Genomic DNA, 16602 nt, shown 5'->3' on the forward strand with positions numbered 1-16602 from the left:
TTTCATCTTCCTCATTTATTCATTCAACTGCCGTTTTCTGGAAGAACCTTCCTTTATGCGTATTTCCTGAAAATTACAATCTACAGAAGTTCAAGTCCAATATCAACAAATATCTTCTTTCGTCTTCTCAACCTCCAACCCAAGCACGGTACTAAGTAGTATAGGTTATAATACCTCTCGTGTTTGGGGTTCTCATAAAAAAAAAAAAAAAAAAAAAACTGAAGGAACTAGCACAGCCATACAGTGAACAACAACTCAAGCTGTGCAAAGAAAATGAAGAATACCTCACGGAACAGAGGGAATAACCATTTACAATGGAGGAACTCCAAGAAGCGGCTGCCCGGATTAGGCCCAAAAGATGCCCTGGAAGAGATATGCTTGAACCTGAAATCACAAAGAAGGTTGCTGACCTAGAACCCCAACTTCTCTTTAGGTTGTACAATTGCTGCCTGGAGGCTGGCTACTTCCCTATGGAGTGGAGAACAGCAAATGTCAAATTAATTCTCAAAGCCCCAAGCAAAAATCCGGCATTCCCGAAATCATATCGACCCATAGCGCTCCTAACAGTTTTACGTAAACTATATGAACAGTTCCTTCATAGACGGATACAACACTACTACTCCACTGCCAACCTTGAGGCAAAAAACCAATTCGGATTCAAGAGAGGTCACTCGACTGTCGATGCGATGAGAAAACTATTGATATCAGTGAATGATTGCCAACAGAGGTGCTTTTTCGCTATTGCAGTGGATTTTGCCGGGGCGTTCGACTCACTTTGGTGGCCGAGCGTCCTGGGCAGGCTCAGAATGGCACAGGTCCCAAGCAACCTTTATAATAATATCAAAAGCTACCTCTCACACCGAAAAATAGAAGTGAAAGTACTATACCAACAGATCAGCAGGAACATCCCCAGGGGATGCCACCAGGGTTCCGTGCTCGGACCACTGCTGTGGAATATGGTATGATGATTTTCTGAACACCGGCCTTGGGGAGGTGGTAACCCAAGCATTTGCGGTTGATTTAGTTCTCACTGTGACGGCAGATAATAGGAAACAACTTGAGACTAGAGCAAATCAAGCTCTGTATACGCTACAGCGGTGGGCTACGGAGAACTTTCTACAGATCTCGCCTGCCAAAACGACTTCCATCTTGCTTAAGGGAACATTGGACATAAGGAGGCCACCGCAAATTAAAATAAATCGCGCTACAATCAAATTCGCCCAACAAATGAAATATCTCAGGATCATTTTTGACAGCAAGCTCACATTCCTACTGCATCTCAGGCAACTCAGGACCAAGATTAGGAACTACTCGGGCCTGATTGCGCGAGTCTCACGCAGGGACTGGGGGCTGAGTAAACAAACCATGTTGCTGTACTACAAGACTACTTTTCTCCCGGCGATTATATAGAGTGCACCAATATGGTACCATAGAACCAGAATGACCACCAACAAAAGAATACTGGACTCGACACAACGAACAATATTGCTCAAAACCACCCGAGCCTGCAATACTGTGAGCACGGAGGCGCTCCAGGTTCTTACTGGATCCTTACCACTGGATCTCGAAGGGGTCAGATGCGTACTAGCATACCACGTATCAAAAGGAATATCTGTGATCTACTCGGGCTTTACGATTGAACCCACAAACAATATAAAAATGGAAAAAGCTCGGCTCTTGGCACACTTAAAACAGGAATAGCAAAACAGGTGGACAGACTCAACCAAAGGGGAGGTGACACGACGCTTCATACCTGATGTAGACAGGGTTTTCCCGAAACTACCTGTATGGTTCCACCCAGGCCTATATGCTATCTACTTATTGACGGGTCATGGCCCCTTCAACGAGAAAGTAACATCTCTGGGTCTCCTCCAAGACCCCAACTGTTCATGTGGTGAACCGGAAAGCTGGACCCACCTCATGCACGAATGTACAAACTACGAGGACCTACGTGGAAATCTAATAACAAGATTGACCTACGTGCCGCGAGGCCAGGAGCATCATCTCTTGACACAAGCGAAGAATATAAGAACCTCACCAGATTTGCACAGGAACTCTTTGCCAGAAGAAGAACCTGTTCTGCGATCAGGAACTAAGGGCACAGTATGCCTTGTAGCAGACATTAAACTTCGACAACACCGGACTATAAGCAAATACATCAGCACTGAAACCCAAATTGTCTGACCCAACCAATCTACTTGAATAAGACGCACACCACAGAAACGATGGGCTCACTGGACGGAAAAGACACTGGACGGAAAAGACACTGGACGGATGACGTCCAGTGCCTTTTCAATGGACCAGACCCCTCGGGGATGCAAAAGAGACACTCTACGAGACACTACCCTGGTCGAGTTTATAACCCATAAACGTGACTGACCTCAACCTACCTGGATGGACACATGGCCCATGAATGACATGGGGGCACTGGTTCTAACTGCTTCGTTGGACCCATATCTTTTCCCCACCTTGAACAGCAGATTTGGTGCCAGTGCGCCAATTGGCGACCGAGCTGGGCACTCTTTCCTGGCTTTCTTTCCACTCCACTTCCCTGGCGGGGGGGAGGGGGGAGGTGCCTGTCCTCTTGTCTCCTCCCTTCCTCGCCACCCCCATTTTTCCTTCTGGTGGGGCATGGGCATGCCCCAGTGACACCTATTGGGGTCGCCTTCCCTATTGACTCCATATTTCTGTCTCTCCCCCCAGTCTTTTGTCTCCCCCCCTACTCTATCTGTACACAAGCGATTGATCTACACGTCCAAATTTAATCATGTCCAAATTACTGTTTGCCAATAGTTTCGGCCTTTCAAATCCTAGCGCTCTTACCCCCCCCCCATGCGAAAGATAAAAAAAAAAAATTTTTTTTTTTTTTAGGTCCTAGCCACTGAAATCTCAGGAAATTAGGTGGCAGGACCTGCCAGAGTAAATAATTATAATGCTGGTATACCTGGCCTGCCTCCACGGGGCTGAGTGTGGACTATAAGCAAACTTGTGTGGCTTGTTGGGCCTCAGCAAGGGTCCAGCAGCTAAATGGCCAGAAGAACAACGGTACATAGCAATATACATATACAATATCTACACACTTTTAAATCTCTGGCCTTTCCAGTGAACTGGTACAACTACAATGAAAGCAACGCGGAGATGGGGTGAAACCCCTGGTGCCGCTTGACACTAAATACACTCTAGACCTTTTGTGGCATTGTGTACGATTGCACACATTATGTGTGCAACCCTCAGGTACAGACTGATCACTGCGATATACTACCTTCCCAAGAACCTGGAATCACATCTACTGGGCTCATTAGAGGAATATAGGGCGCTAAAGGAATATGCACAAAAACTATTTGCTAGGCGTAAAACACTGATTGCCATCAACAGAAGAAACATATAAAAAAAATGAGACACAAAACAAGCGTGGAGAGGACTCAGGGAGAATCCCCCTCAGGAACCTGCTCACTACTAATAATATCTAATACCTAGCGAACGCAAGAATAACCCAATGGAGACGGATGCGGATCTTCCCATGATGAAAAGAACCACAGCCATTGATAACGGACCTGACTAGTGTTCATAGCCGAGGAGGACAAACCTGGATACTAAAGACTACCGATGGCAGAGAAGACCGACGAAGATCCTATGCTGCATAGAAACTCCAAGTTGCCGCCTTGACGGAGTCATATTGGCTCAAGACTCTGCACTCACTTGCGCGGTGCCACCCTCTTTCTTCCACACCCGGCAGGGGGGGAGGGGAGGTGAAGTGACGGCTCGCTGTCTCCTCTCTCCCCTGCCACAACATTCCTTCCCTCTTGTGGGGCATGGGCATGCCTCCCTGAATAATAGGGGGTCACCTACCCTGTCCACCCACCGCGGATAGGCTACGGCCTCTGTAGCGGATTGGGCGAATGGAGGTTAAAATGTATCCATCTACAATGACATCCTGAAGATCCATTCCTTTCCAATGGAGGGGAACAGCTATAGCATCAGACCTATATCAAGATGCGTACCCTGTCCACCCTCTTCTTCCTATTTCACCCCCAGCCTTCACTCTCCCCTTCCAGCACTTTCTCTTGCAAAGCGCATTGCCCTACACGTCCAAATTTAAAATACACCAAAAAAATTTCGCCCGACCTTTTAGGCACTTCAGAAACAGGCCTTCAGCGTCACACCCCATATTAGCGCTTTAATGTAACAGAACTAAAATAAACCGCGCTCGTTCCAATTTTATTTTAGGTCCTAGCCACTAAAATCCCAGGAAAGTAAGTGGCAGGACCTGCCATAGTACAATTGACTCAATGGTAATACCCGACTAGACTCCACGTGGCGAGGTGTGAGCAACGTCGGGTCCCATTTTGGGGCCTGGCGGCCAATAAGCCGGATAAACAATGGACACAACATATAACTCCACACATAACCCACACACTTCTAAATCTCTGGCTTTGAATACATAGAACATTCGCGGAGATGGGAGAAATCCCAGGAGCCGTTAGACCCTCAACTAACCTCTTTTCTGACTTTTACAGAGATTCTGCAATTCTTCACAAAGTACCATGGCGCAGATGTGGGAATCCACCGGTGACGGCTTCCACAGAACGCTATGCCACTATGTACCAAAGAGCTGCTAAAAGGCTATAATGATTTATTAACGATCATCTGTGAATGCCGAAGAGCAGCATCTAATAAGATTTCTTATTAGACTTCAACATTCATGCAAATGGAACTGGTAATGAAGTTCTTTCTCGTTTTATAAACTGTAATGGGTTTTATTGCAATCAATTATAGGATGGAAATTGAAATTACTTGAAACTCGAAAAATTTATGTGAAAATAAGAGGGAAAAAATAACAGGCTACTATCATTTTGCAACAGAGTTCTTTATTTCTGCAACATTTTAGATTAAAATCTTAAATACATCTGTATATATACATATAGCAACGAGGCTGATAAGAATATAAGCAAGTTGTCACCCAGACACAACAGATATATGTATATATAGATCTCTTTATTTATATAATTATGTACAACATATATTTATATACCGAATATATATATTTATATTATTTAAATATTTGACTAGAAACATTCTTTATATCTAACAAATATATTGATTAAAATGTGGCTGCAGATGGCGCCACCAATCTAAGTTATTATTTCTTGGGCTACACAATGGCAATATTTTATTGTTGCAGATAGATCGTTGTCCGTTTAATTCACATCACATAAAGTTAAACACTGAGTTTATTGCAATTATAATAAAAAGTGAACATTGACTGCTATTCACTCGATATAATTACAGAAATATTCATGTGAGCAAAGAAAATGTCCACTTTTATCCATTATGAAAATTCCTCAAAATAAAAGTAAAGTTTAAAAAAAGACTAATTCTACACAAAAAGATTATTACTAAAATTGCACATTATTCTCAAAATGTTGGATTTTCATGTTGTGGTTGCATAAATTTCTTTTGTGACATGGTTTTGTAAACCCAGAGCAATTGAGAAAGAGAGAGAGAGTTTGCAAAACGTTGAAGTAATTTCAAGACTGCTGAAATATATGCAATGAATCTGGCTATCTCATTAAAGAGTTGGTGTCATAATTATTCAAATTTTGTACGAAAGAATATACTTAAAAGAATAATACTTCTCCAGAGAATGAGAATCGAGACTATTGATATACGTGGATTGTTTGAGAATTAAGGTACCAGATGCTTTTAAGGTGATCCCCTCCCTGCCTTCTAATAAAGCATCGCATGAATAAAGACTCATATGTAACATTTTATTTTCTTCTTATTACAGGATGATGTACACTTTTGTTGACAATAGGTGACTGAACCAAAAAAAAAAAAAAAAATAGTGCCCTATTTGAATCGTGGGCAATGAAGAAATGCGTTTATCCATGCTGTTTGGCGCAGTCGGTTGAGACACTTCCATCTCACACGGAAGTGGTTATCCAACCGTTCGAATATTTGAAGAAAACAAAATAAAATAACCGACAAGGAATCAATTTGGTGATTATGACAAAGTTAGTGTGTTTAAGAGTGTTGGATGATTGTGGCCCTGAATTATGTTAATAAACTGATAGACAAGACATGATTATGTCACTTGGTAGATTAATTGTCTATCAATTAATTAACATAATAATAAAAAACATAGATCCCTCCCCTCCTCTTCCAAGTAATGGCCCTGTCGTAGCGACAGGCGTCTAACTGCACTAGTAACTCAGTGAAAGAGCACCTGACTCAAAATTACTCTAATAATTCAGTGTGCCTTCCTTTATCTTTTCAAACAATCCGCATATGTGTGTGTGTGTGTGTGTGTGTATATATATATATAGACACATACACACACATCTGTGGATTTCTCTCTCTCCTTCCCCATTCTTGCACTATTGGTTTTGAAAAGCATTTTCATGAAATAGCGTATATATATTTTATACAGACTCAAATTTTTATTTTCGAAATCCGTAATCATTCAATTGTTATTTTGATTTATGCTATTAAAAACAAATTTATGTACAACATAAATTACAATAAACTGAAGATGTCGAATTGTAATATTTATATTTTTAAACTCTTTATAAAATTCACAGCAAAGAACAACAGAGAAGACCACGTTTTGATTAGGACTTGAGAGAAAATCGTATTATTTTGCAATTGTTTCTCAATCATATTTCTATAACAACACAGGCAACGGTAGATATAAACTATGATAACAATAATACGAGGATAATCAATTGGTTGCCGAAGAACTATTCGCACCATACATTGAAAAATGAGTTGCTTCCTCCTGACAAATATTTTCTGCTCGTTTAACACTCATTCCTAGATTACTGACAAATATTTGGCGATATCGGTCAAACTGAATAGGATTTAATTCATTCAGTGTAATGATCTCTTCGTTTAATTCGAATAAAGAGGTTATTACGTGGAAAAACTACAGCCATTATATATTTTACATATAAATGCCATGACATCAAAAAGAGAACACACTTTGATTAACAAACGTTGTTTCGAAAATGTGAGGATATTCGTGGTAACGTGCTGAAACCGAATGTCCTGTCTACAGTAGAGAAAATTCCTGATGGGCGGCTCAGTCATTCAGGCTAAAGTTTCCCCTTCTCGTCAACAAACTATTGTTCTAAGAAAAGCAATGATTACGTAAGGAGTCCGTACCACGAATTACGTGATGAATGGTATAAAGAAACGAGACAGGGCAACCAACGAATGGCCTTCAACTGCCTTTAGAATTTCTCTCCACTATAGTATTTCGTCCTGTACTGTACAAGAAATGTCCGTGACCAAGGGTTGTAACATTTTGTTATTCGTATTGCAAACAGGTTCGATGAATACAGTATGACAGAATAGAGAACCCATAGAATTATTAACATCTCCTTAAGGAAAACGCATTAAACGTAACTCAGACTATGTGAAAGTGGCTTAGCTCAGGTTCAGAAAGTATCCAAACGTGCTGTATCTGAACACGGCGCTACAAAAATCTGGAAAACGTGCAGCATAGCCTGTAAGTCATTATGACTGAAGGTGATTAGAATATGAATTTTCAGCACACGTACTCGACATTTTCTTGAGTTCGATCTGAACTGGTGCTCAAAAGCTGAGGAACAAACATATAACTGTGGATAAAATGGAGGAAAATATTTGTAATTTGTCTTGTTTTAACGTTTTGTTAAAACAGAGATCCAGTAAACAAACTTTGTATTTCAGAAACTTTGTATTTCGCTTCTATTGCTCACACTATCAATTTCAATATAGCCCTTATTGTGAAAATGCCATTAAGACACTCCTTCGATGATTGTTATGGGGTGCAATATGGAAAATGGAGTCGAGACAAATCGAAATAGCCAAATGATTGAACGCCACTCCCAGGCTGAGTTGACACTAGTTCCAAAACATATGGACTGTCTCTCTCTCTCTCTAAGGCCGACCACATGTACCTCCTAACAGGGTGACTGGTATCTGGCCATAATTGCGAGGTATCAGCATTGACAAATTGTTTCAGAACTCGCTGGATCTCGCAATTAGAATTCAACAGCTAACTGTTTACCTTTGAACTATATACACAAAAAAGCCCTTTTGAATTTGTGCGTACAAAATATCGACAAACCTAGGGACAAAATGGCATAAGCTTTTCATCAGTAAATCGAGGTGCAGACTTCGGTTGAATTCGCGATGCACTTGCATTTGGCGGAACAGAGAACCAGATTCCATGCCCTCTTCAGAGGGGTATGGAATCTAGTTCTCTGTTCCGAAAAAAAGACACATTTGGAAGTGATATTTTATGATATGGACTTGAATACTTGCATTTCTTCAGATCTTAATGATTTAATATATTCTCCTCTACCTTAATGGTACTCTGTATCTTTTTATATGTTTCATAATTAAAAGGATATTAAAAATTGAACTTTGCTCATCTCAACATGATCTTTCATGGCCTCTCCAGGATATCTGCAGCTTGTGCACTAGTCTAGTTGAGAGGCAGCAGGTATCACGGACCTGCCGCCCATCTGTTAATGTTTGCAGATTATGGACGATAAATCTGAATCTTGCATTTATGAACTGGCTGATTTGGTCTTTGAGTGATGTTCAATTGATCAAATCCGTCTCAGAAATATGGAGCTGATGTCACCATATCACAGATGTACAATATTTATTAATCATTATACCGTCATAAAACCTATTTTCCGATATCGCCTAGGGATGAGTGATAATCATTTGGAGAAAGCACTTTCCAGAGTCATTTAAATGAAACCGTGCTAATAGCAAAGTGAAAAATAACGAATGGGCATTTCAGCGTACACTTCAGTAGTATTAACTGAAGGCAGTGAGTTTAGCATACTTTTGATATGTTTTTTAGGTTTCTGCGTAGCCAGTTCTCTTTCTCGTGTACACATTTTATTAATGAGATACAATAGAGATACATTCAATTGTTCTAAGTCTACGTCTTTCATTTATTACAATTTAATGAACTGTTGTGATTATTATTGCTTAATACATCAAGCCGACAGTTCTCATCTCTAGTCTGTTTGTAGGAAACTAGAGAATTTCACTAGCTTCCTACTTGGAAATTATGATGGGAATTGTCGGAATCTACAGGCAGTGAATAAGAGTTATTGAAATGCGGCAAAGGAAAATTGGACGTGGGGATAGAGATTTGGACAAAGTTGGGAGCATCTGATCCAGTACAAATAATCAACAGTGCACATGTAACAGACAGCAATCTTTTAGTAAATACCTCTATATTGGTGGGACACACGTTGTTCTGTATTTTAATTCCAACTACAGAACTTCTAGAGTTCTCATAAAAATCATATTAGGTAAATAACTCTTTTCTCCCAAAACAAAGTTTACCAATCTATAACAAGCATACCACTATGGTACGCACACAGTCGAGAAGTGGTAAATTGAAAACGTAAGTAGTGTTTAAAAATTCAAATAGGGTAAACCGTTCAACCAAGGGAAATTCGATTTCTTTCATCCGACAGGGATACAAAAATTTATATTTTTGATAGGGTATTCAACTTAAACACCTGGATTGAACAGGTGTTTTAAGTTATGGTCAGAAAGTTATGTTTAGTTAGTTTTCATGCGCTGTAATTGAAAAAGCATGGGTTAGCATTGAGCAGAAACCAATCTTACTGAGAGAGATTCGTATGTTCTGAAGAGGAGGGTTTTATTATCTTCCGAAGAGGCAAGAGATAAAGAGTGTTTGCTGATATACAGATAGTTCATATGAAGACATTAATGGTCTCCAAGATTCAGTATTGATTACGCAACCTACAGAAGTCAGAGGTAAACGAAACCCTAAGAACTAAATATATAGTGGAATTTAAAAAAGTGTACTTCTCTGAGTTGGTTTTGATATGCTTTTAACATTTTATTTATGTTAAGAGTAACGTAAAGATTGGGAGACAATTGGGATAAACTACACAAAATTGGCTTCAGTATAACGTGGGAAGGAACTTACATTTCGACAAAATAACTGCTAGTAAATATTCTTGTAAGACATGCAAGCAAGGTCATACATATAATGAAGTTATAACTGGAAATCAAGAGTATCACAGCAACAGATAAAGCAAACTAGCGTACATTCAAAAAATTATGGTTAAAAAATGGAAGATTGCTAGAGCTCGAGATGGACATTACGAATGCATCCCTATGAACAGATTTTGGAGCTAAGAAATGAGACAGTGCTTGCATAGAATCCATGACATGGAAATATCGACTCTTCCTACGAGAAATTGAGAACATTGCCTCCTGTGAGATATCCATGAAAAGTACTCACTGCACGTAATCCAACATCAGTAACGAGGGACTGATGTCAGCGATCGACCTGCAGAATTATATTGCCACCGAACCACTAAAAGGAGCAAAGTATTACTTTGCGATTACTTTACCACTTTTGGCAATCGGAAGCCACTAAACAGATATGTTTTTAGTAACTCTGCCATCTTATGTTACTCCTGCATAGTAACACACCCATGTAAAGTCAAAATCACATGGAATTATTTAGAAATGCAGGAGTTGAAGTTGCTCGTCGGTTCTGTTTCTGCTATTTAGTGTAGGAACACTGGTTCAAAAAAATTATGTAAGATTAACTGAAGGAGAGTAGTTGAGACCGGTTTTGCGGGGAGTGATTACATTAGAATCAAGTTACGTGTACTTGGGGCGATGCTACAGAACAACGGTTTTGGGCTTAGATTATATGAATATTCCCCATACTAGGGCCAGCCTTGTCCTCTCCATAACCAGTGAGGATTCTTTCCCAGAGTCGTCTACTAAACTCTGTCATCAGTGTCTAAGTCCAGTGGACGTACTTAGCAGTATTGGCTTGCGATATTTGAGCGTATCATTAAAAGCGATAACGAAGAGTGTAATCTCTTCCTTACTAAAGCGCGCTATCAGGATTTTCCGCTCTATTTTCTTAGTGCGATTCTCATTCTACTTGCCATCTTATTGCGGTGCGTGTCAGCCGTTGGATTTAGCGACTTGTGGAGTCGAAGTGTGGAAGGTGGTGAAAGCGAAATTTCACTCGAATTGGGTTAGTCGGCCTTTCCAGTTGTTTCGGAAGTCGTTAACTTCAGGCATAATTCGCGCATTTGAAGCAGGCTTCCTTCCAAACTAAGAGCGAAGAAGTCCGAGCTCGTTTCCTGGGAACTAAAGAAGGAGGTGATGCCGAAATCTACGTGATCGCTGCATGGATTGTAGCAGCATCCGTATCCATCTGTCACAACGGGACCGTAGCCTACAAGAATGCCGTGTTCTGTAGGTAGCTGCAATAAAAAAGAAAAAATAAATAAATCAAAATTGACAACTCGGTGAAATCCGCATAGAGAAACATCTAAGCATGGATGTTACTTAATTCTAGCATGCAAATATTGTTTAAAATTTTAAATTCAGGCCAACAGTGAGGGATGCTTGAAAAGTTTGTAGCTTGACTACGAAGGTTTTATTTAAGGATTCTGGTAACGTGTTACGTTTCAACATAGTCTCCTTTGGAGTCAATACACTTCTGCCATCGGTGCTTCAATGCGTTGATTCTAGCTGCGAAGAGTTTTCTCTTGGGCCTCCAGGATTGCAACCTCTGCAGCAATGACGTCACTGTCGGTGGCAAAATGGATGCCAGCCAGGTATTTTTTTACATTACATTTTTTTTTAAATTTATTGTACGACATAGTCCCTGACAAATTCAGCAGCCCCGCCTTATGTTTACAATACCATACATACAGTACTAAAGATACAATTTATAATAGCATACAGAGAATTAGGTACATCTATTAAAAATTAGGCAACAATGTCCAAAATCCACCGGCCCATTCAAAATTCAAGCGTAAGCAATAGTGTATTGAGCCACTGAGATTAGTCGTACCCATATTCTGTGACGCTATTCGTAACTCAAGAATAAAATCACTACTATTTTTAAATTCGACTTGGCTCCCTCTCGAGGGGATGGGGAAAAGAGCTGTGTTTTTCTACTGCTTGGATTGATTTCTTTTGTCTCTGGCTGAAAGTGATGGACCAACGTCTCATCAATGGTCGCAAACCTTGAAGGAACGTTTGCTGGATCTACTTGAAAACGATGCAAATATTCACTGGACTTGTACAGACAACTCTTGTGCATTTTTGATCTGCTGTCAACAACTTCGGCACCCATCGTGCTGACACCTTTTCCAGAGCGAGGAACTGCTATTTAGTTGCACACACGTTAAGATGGGATGCCCAAGGCACCGGCAATGCAGTGGACTGTCACTCGTGGATCACTCATCACCAGACCAAGCACATTGTCAACAACTTCTGGAGTAATGGGCATTGCAGATCTTCCACAGCGTGAGTCATTTTCCAAGCTCTCCCTCCTTCGTTTAAATTCTTCTGCCCACTTCTTTACCTTGGGAATTCCTACATTGTCCTAGCCATATTCCCATGAATTGCCTTTGGCGTTGGTTCCTTTTCTACAATTATTGGATTACTACACCGTGACTTATTTTGTCCATCTTTCCTCTTTCTTACAAATTTGTTGGCTTCAGGACCAGTAATTAAAAAATACCTTATTAAAATTGCACAAAACTTGGTGGGTTACTGTTTGAAGTGTTATACATTAAGTACAGAAATTTTTAACAGTATACCCCTACCCTTCCATATTCAGGCCACGAACTTTTCAAAAGTCCCTCTTACTTCTTCGACATCAAACCACAAGGGTATACGCGGAAGTTACTGGGTAAGATTTAAAAATGAGATCCGTTTTAATTGCTGAGGATATTGTAAAAATATTTTGAACATGTTCTTTTTTCAAATTGCCTCCTCCTTCTCCTCCTCCTCAGGGAATTTGAAAATATTCTCTGCGAAAGGAGAATGAACAGAATGAGTGAAATTGCTACATGCAAACTGAGGGAGTACTCGAACTTATTCAGATTTCATGATACAATCCTAGGGCTCTTAATGCAGTCCAGTTAACATAAAAAAGACAATCAGCAAACAGCTTAAATTATTCCAACTATATTCGATGGCCTGGCATACCTTTCAAGATTTTTTTAAATTCGGAATGTCTGTTTGGTTATAGTGAGGTAACATTTTTAAATATTGTAACAAAACCAGCTGACGAATTCTTTCTATCGCATTCTTCTACGTACCAAAAACCGGATATTTTCTTTTTTTCGAAACGTCTACACTAGTGTGTTGCAATCGGTATTCCATTTTCAATGCACTATGATATTTTGTGACCAATAGCACGCGATGAAAAACTTGTAATACTTAAACTTATACGACACGTATATAAACTAATCAGTTGCATTTATTCTTGACCTGTTATAGGGTATTTTAAAAATAAGTATTTTACATTTTAAGAAATGAATTTCCTCCTATCAAATTATATATGCACCAAAATGTTTTCTAAAAGGGATAAAATCAAAATTTTGATAACGTTACCTGACTTGTAGAAAGCCTGAAGTGAAGGAAGTCGCTGTAAGACTTGTCAGTAAAAAGAGGTGGGTCTGGCATATTTAGTGCTTTTCCCATCTCTCTCAGTGCCATGAGGTGGTTGTCAGGTCCTTGGCCATTGATGGTCTGTGAGGATAAAAACATCGATATCTTAGTAGCACCAATGAAAAATACCTTTATTAATAGAAAATTCCATAATTTTTGAATAGATGCATGTTTACATTAACTGTTTCCAAATTAGAAATTTATGTATGTAAGTGAAATGGAACGTGTGCATCTCTTTTAGCGCTCTGAGAATGTTAAATCTGTATTCTATCTCACTCCAACATTTCTTAGCATTTCAAGTGAAATCGAAGAGATTGTTTCATTATTTTTGTCTTTAATTTTGGCAAATTAACCTTATACATAATCCCACAAAAAAAGGAAAAAAAAAAAAATCAAGCCTAGCTAGATCAGGTGACTGAGGCGGCCATTCCATCGATTCATCATTCCAATCCAGAAATTTTGAAAACTGCGTCGAGTGTTACGTACAGCAGAATACCAATGAGACGGAGTCCCATTGTGTTGAAACAAAAAGAAAAAAAGAAGAAGAAGAAAAAAAAAAAATACAGCAACTGATCATGATGAAGCCTGCACTATACATTCGATCTTCGGACTATCAGGCATTTTTCCACTCACAGCGCATGGATTCTCAGACTCCCATATGCGATTATTATGCTGATTTAAACGTCCTGAAACATGAAAAGTTGCTTTATAAGAAAAGCATGTTTTTTCATAGAAAACTGTTGTCTTCATTCATTAACTGCAGCATTGGTGGCAAACGATTCACGTGTTTGCCAGTCTGATGGTAATAACTGCTGAACCTTTCTAGGCAAATAATCGAAGTCATTTATGAACGACATCGTGTACTCTTGGTTTGGGAATGTGAAGTTCTCCCGAAGCGCGCCGAATTGACCTTCTTGGGCTTCGATGGAATGCATTATGAATGTTCTTTTGAAGGTTGGAGCACTCGGTGGATCCTTCCTAACATCCGGTTCTCCCCACACCGATTCGAACTCAGAAAAGGTCTGAGTTCGAATCTTGTCAGTGAGACGACGAAATTTATGGGCCTTTTTCACAACTTCTTCGCGGCTGAGCTAGTCGATCTCAGGCGATGGTAGCACGGTTTTTTATCCCGGAAACGCAGCAAACAGCAATTCGGTAACAGAGCAAATATAATTAGACAAAATATACGGCACAATATGGCCTAAGTACAACCAACCAACCTAGACATACGACGATAACTGCGTTGAACCTGAATTGGTAAATTTGTAGCAGCAACCCGCATAAACACCTTTCGCTTTCTCTTAAACAATAGCCATTTTGTTTTATGGATTGCTGTGATACCGCATTCGAACCAGTGATCTATGAAATACAAGGAAACAAATATTTTAAGTTATTATTCTTTGCAATGGTAAAACTACATATATAAATTCATATCGTCTCGAAAGTTAAAATCATCTTTGATTCCATCGAGTTTAGTGAAAAACTAAATTCCATTTCCACGAGCATAGTGGATATAATCCAGTTATTTAATAACTTTTATTTTTTTATTTTTGGGACACTAAAGTACTGTGTGTGGTGGCGTGAAAACATGACATGAATACAGCATAAAATTCTTAATAAATTCTGTACTATATAAAAAGTACTTACGTAAATAAGAACTTCAGTCTGCTTCTTGACAGCCGCTTTAAAGAGTTTCACCTTGTCGTCGTCCTAAAAATATAAAAACAAAATCATGAATTACTAGCTTTACTGAGGAACCAGAAGTAAAATCATATTTTGACAATTTAAGAAAAAAAAAGGAAGCGGAAGAACTTATTACAGACAATAATCAGTGTGTGTGTGTCTGTATTAAGCGCTAAAGCAGAAGCCATGAGGTGTCAAGATCATGCAACTCTTATCCAAGATATCGACTAACTCAGCCACGGTAGTAAAAGAAACCCATGAAAATTCCCCCCATCTCGATGGGATTCGATCCCAGGAATTTTAACCACTGTACTAGCCGCCAGGGCCAGTGAGGCATGTGCTCGGGTCAATATGGTAATATGATATCGTTGGTTATGGAGCATAAGATTTTTAAATTCGTGGCAAAGACCATTGTAGCAGCGGGGGGTTTGTGGAGAATTACAGCATTTATTCGTGTGGTGCATAAATGGGTTTCCTCTAAGAAGAAACGTGTGTTCATTTATAAACATTTTTGTAATGCCAAGAGGCATTCCGAAATAAACACTAAACAGGCCTATAAAAATGAGACAGAAGTAACACTGAATCATGTTCTTCGTTGAGTTGCGTCGAATACGCCAAAAGAGAGAATGAATGTCTATATGAGACTTCCAGCACATTCTGTATTGGTTTTTTAATGCTACAGAAAGAGTTCTTTTGTTGCAAACTGGGTAGCATTTTAATTGGATTATTACAAAGTTAAGTAGTACCATAACGGGATAACCCTGTATTTATCGAGATACATAGGCTAATAATGAACGAGTTCTAAGAAAACTTGTAGGCTATCATTTCGTGATGTTGCTAATTGTAAGATTTTCGTAATGTGTGGCCTTCAAACGATTGAAGACCATTTTATTTTTAAAAAATATACTTTGCAGGATAAAAGTACGAAATATGTGCTCCAAATTTTATCGTGTAGTCAGTCCAGGACTCAAACAGTTTCTTGAAATACAATAGTTGGACTATATTCGGATTCTGAAGCACTCGAGTATTATGATTTTAATAATTTTTTCTATTAGAATAGTATGCTCCAGCCCTCTCGGATAACCCAGTTGATAGAATGGCAAAATCCTCCCCACACCGGGTGGGAAAGACCTCAGTTGGAATTCCGTCTATGATGAGGAATTTTTATGGCTCTTTTTCACAACGTGACTGATGTCGGTCTCAGGAGACAGTATCATGGTTTTTTTCTCCCGGAAACTCGGGTTTTCTTCTAGCAAACAGCAAACCGATCACAGAACACGCACAGTTTGTAGACATATTATATACTGCGCAATATGGCCTAAGTTGCTGTTGCACCCTAACAAACAAACAAACAAACAAACAAACAAACAAACAAACAAACAAACAAACAAACAGTATGCTCCATTAGTTCTCATTACAGTGCCGGATCGCAAG

At 39.4% G+C, this 16602-nt stretch overlaps 1 protein-coding gene across 2 annotated transcripts in view; it reads right to left on the reverse strand.

The window, feature by feature from the left end:
- Positions 1-6946: 6946 nt before the first annotated feature.
- Positions 6947-16602, reverse strand: part of LOC150089734 (choline O-acetyltransferase-like) — a 176286-nt gene continuing 166630 nt past the window's right edge. For both annotated transcript variants that reach the window (XM_090389632.1, XM_090389630.1), the window contains 3 exons: positions 15133-15195; positions 13429-13566; positions 6947-11279 (listed from right to left, as the gene is read on the reverse strand). In XM_090389632.1, coding sequence (XP_090245758.1) covers positions 11049-11279; positions 13429-13566; positions 15133-15195 — 432 coding nt within the window. In that variant the 3' untranslated portion in view covers positions 6947-11048. The remainder of the gene's footprint in view (positions 11280-13428; positions 13567-15132; positions 15196-16602) is intronic.

The sequence above is a fragment of the Mastigoproctus giganteus genome, chromosome 2 (assembly GCF_048544385.1).
Source record: "Mastigoproctus giganteus isolate SK-2022 chromosome 2, ASM4854438v1, whole genome shotgun sequence".
Lineage (NCBI taxonomy): Eukaryota > Metazoa > Arthropoda > Arachnida > Uropygi > Thelyphonidae > Mastigoproctus > Mastigoproctus giganteus.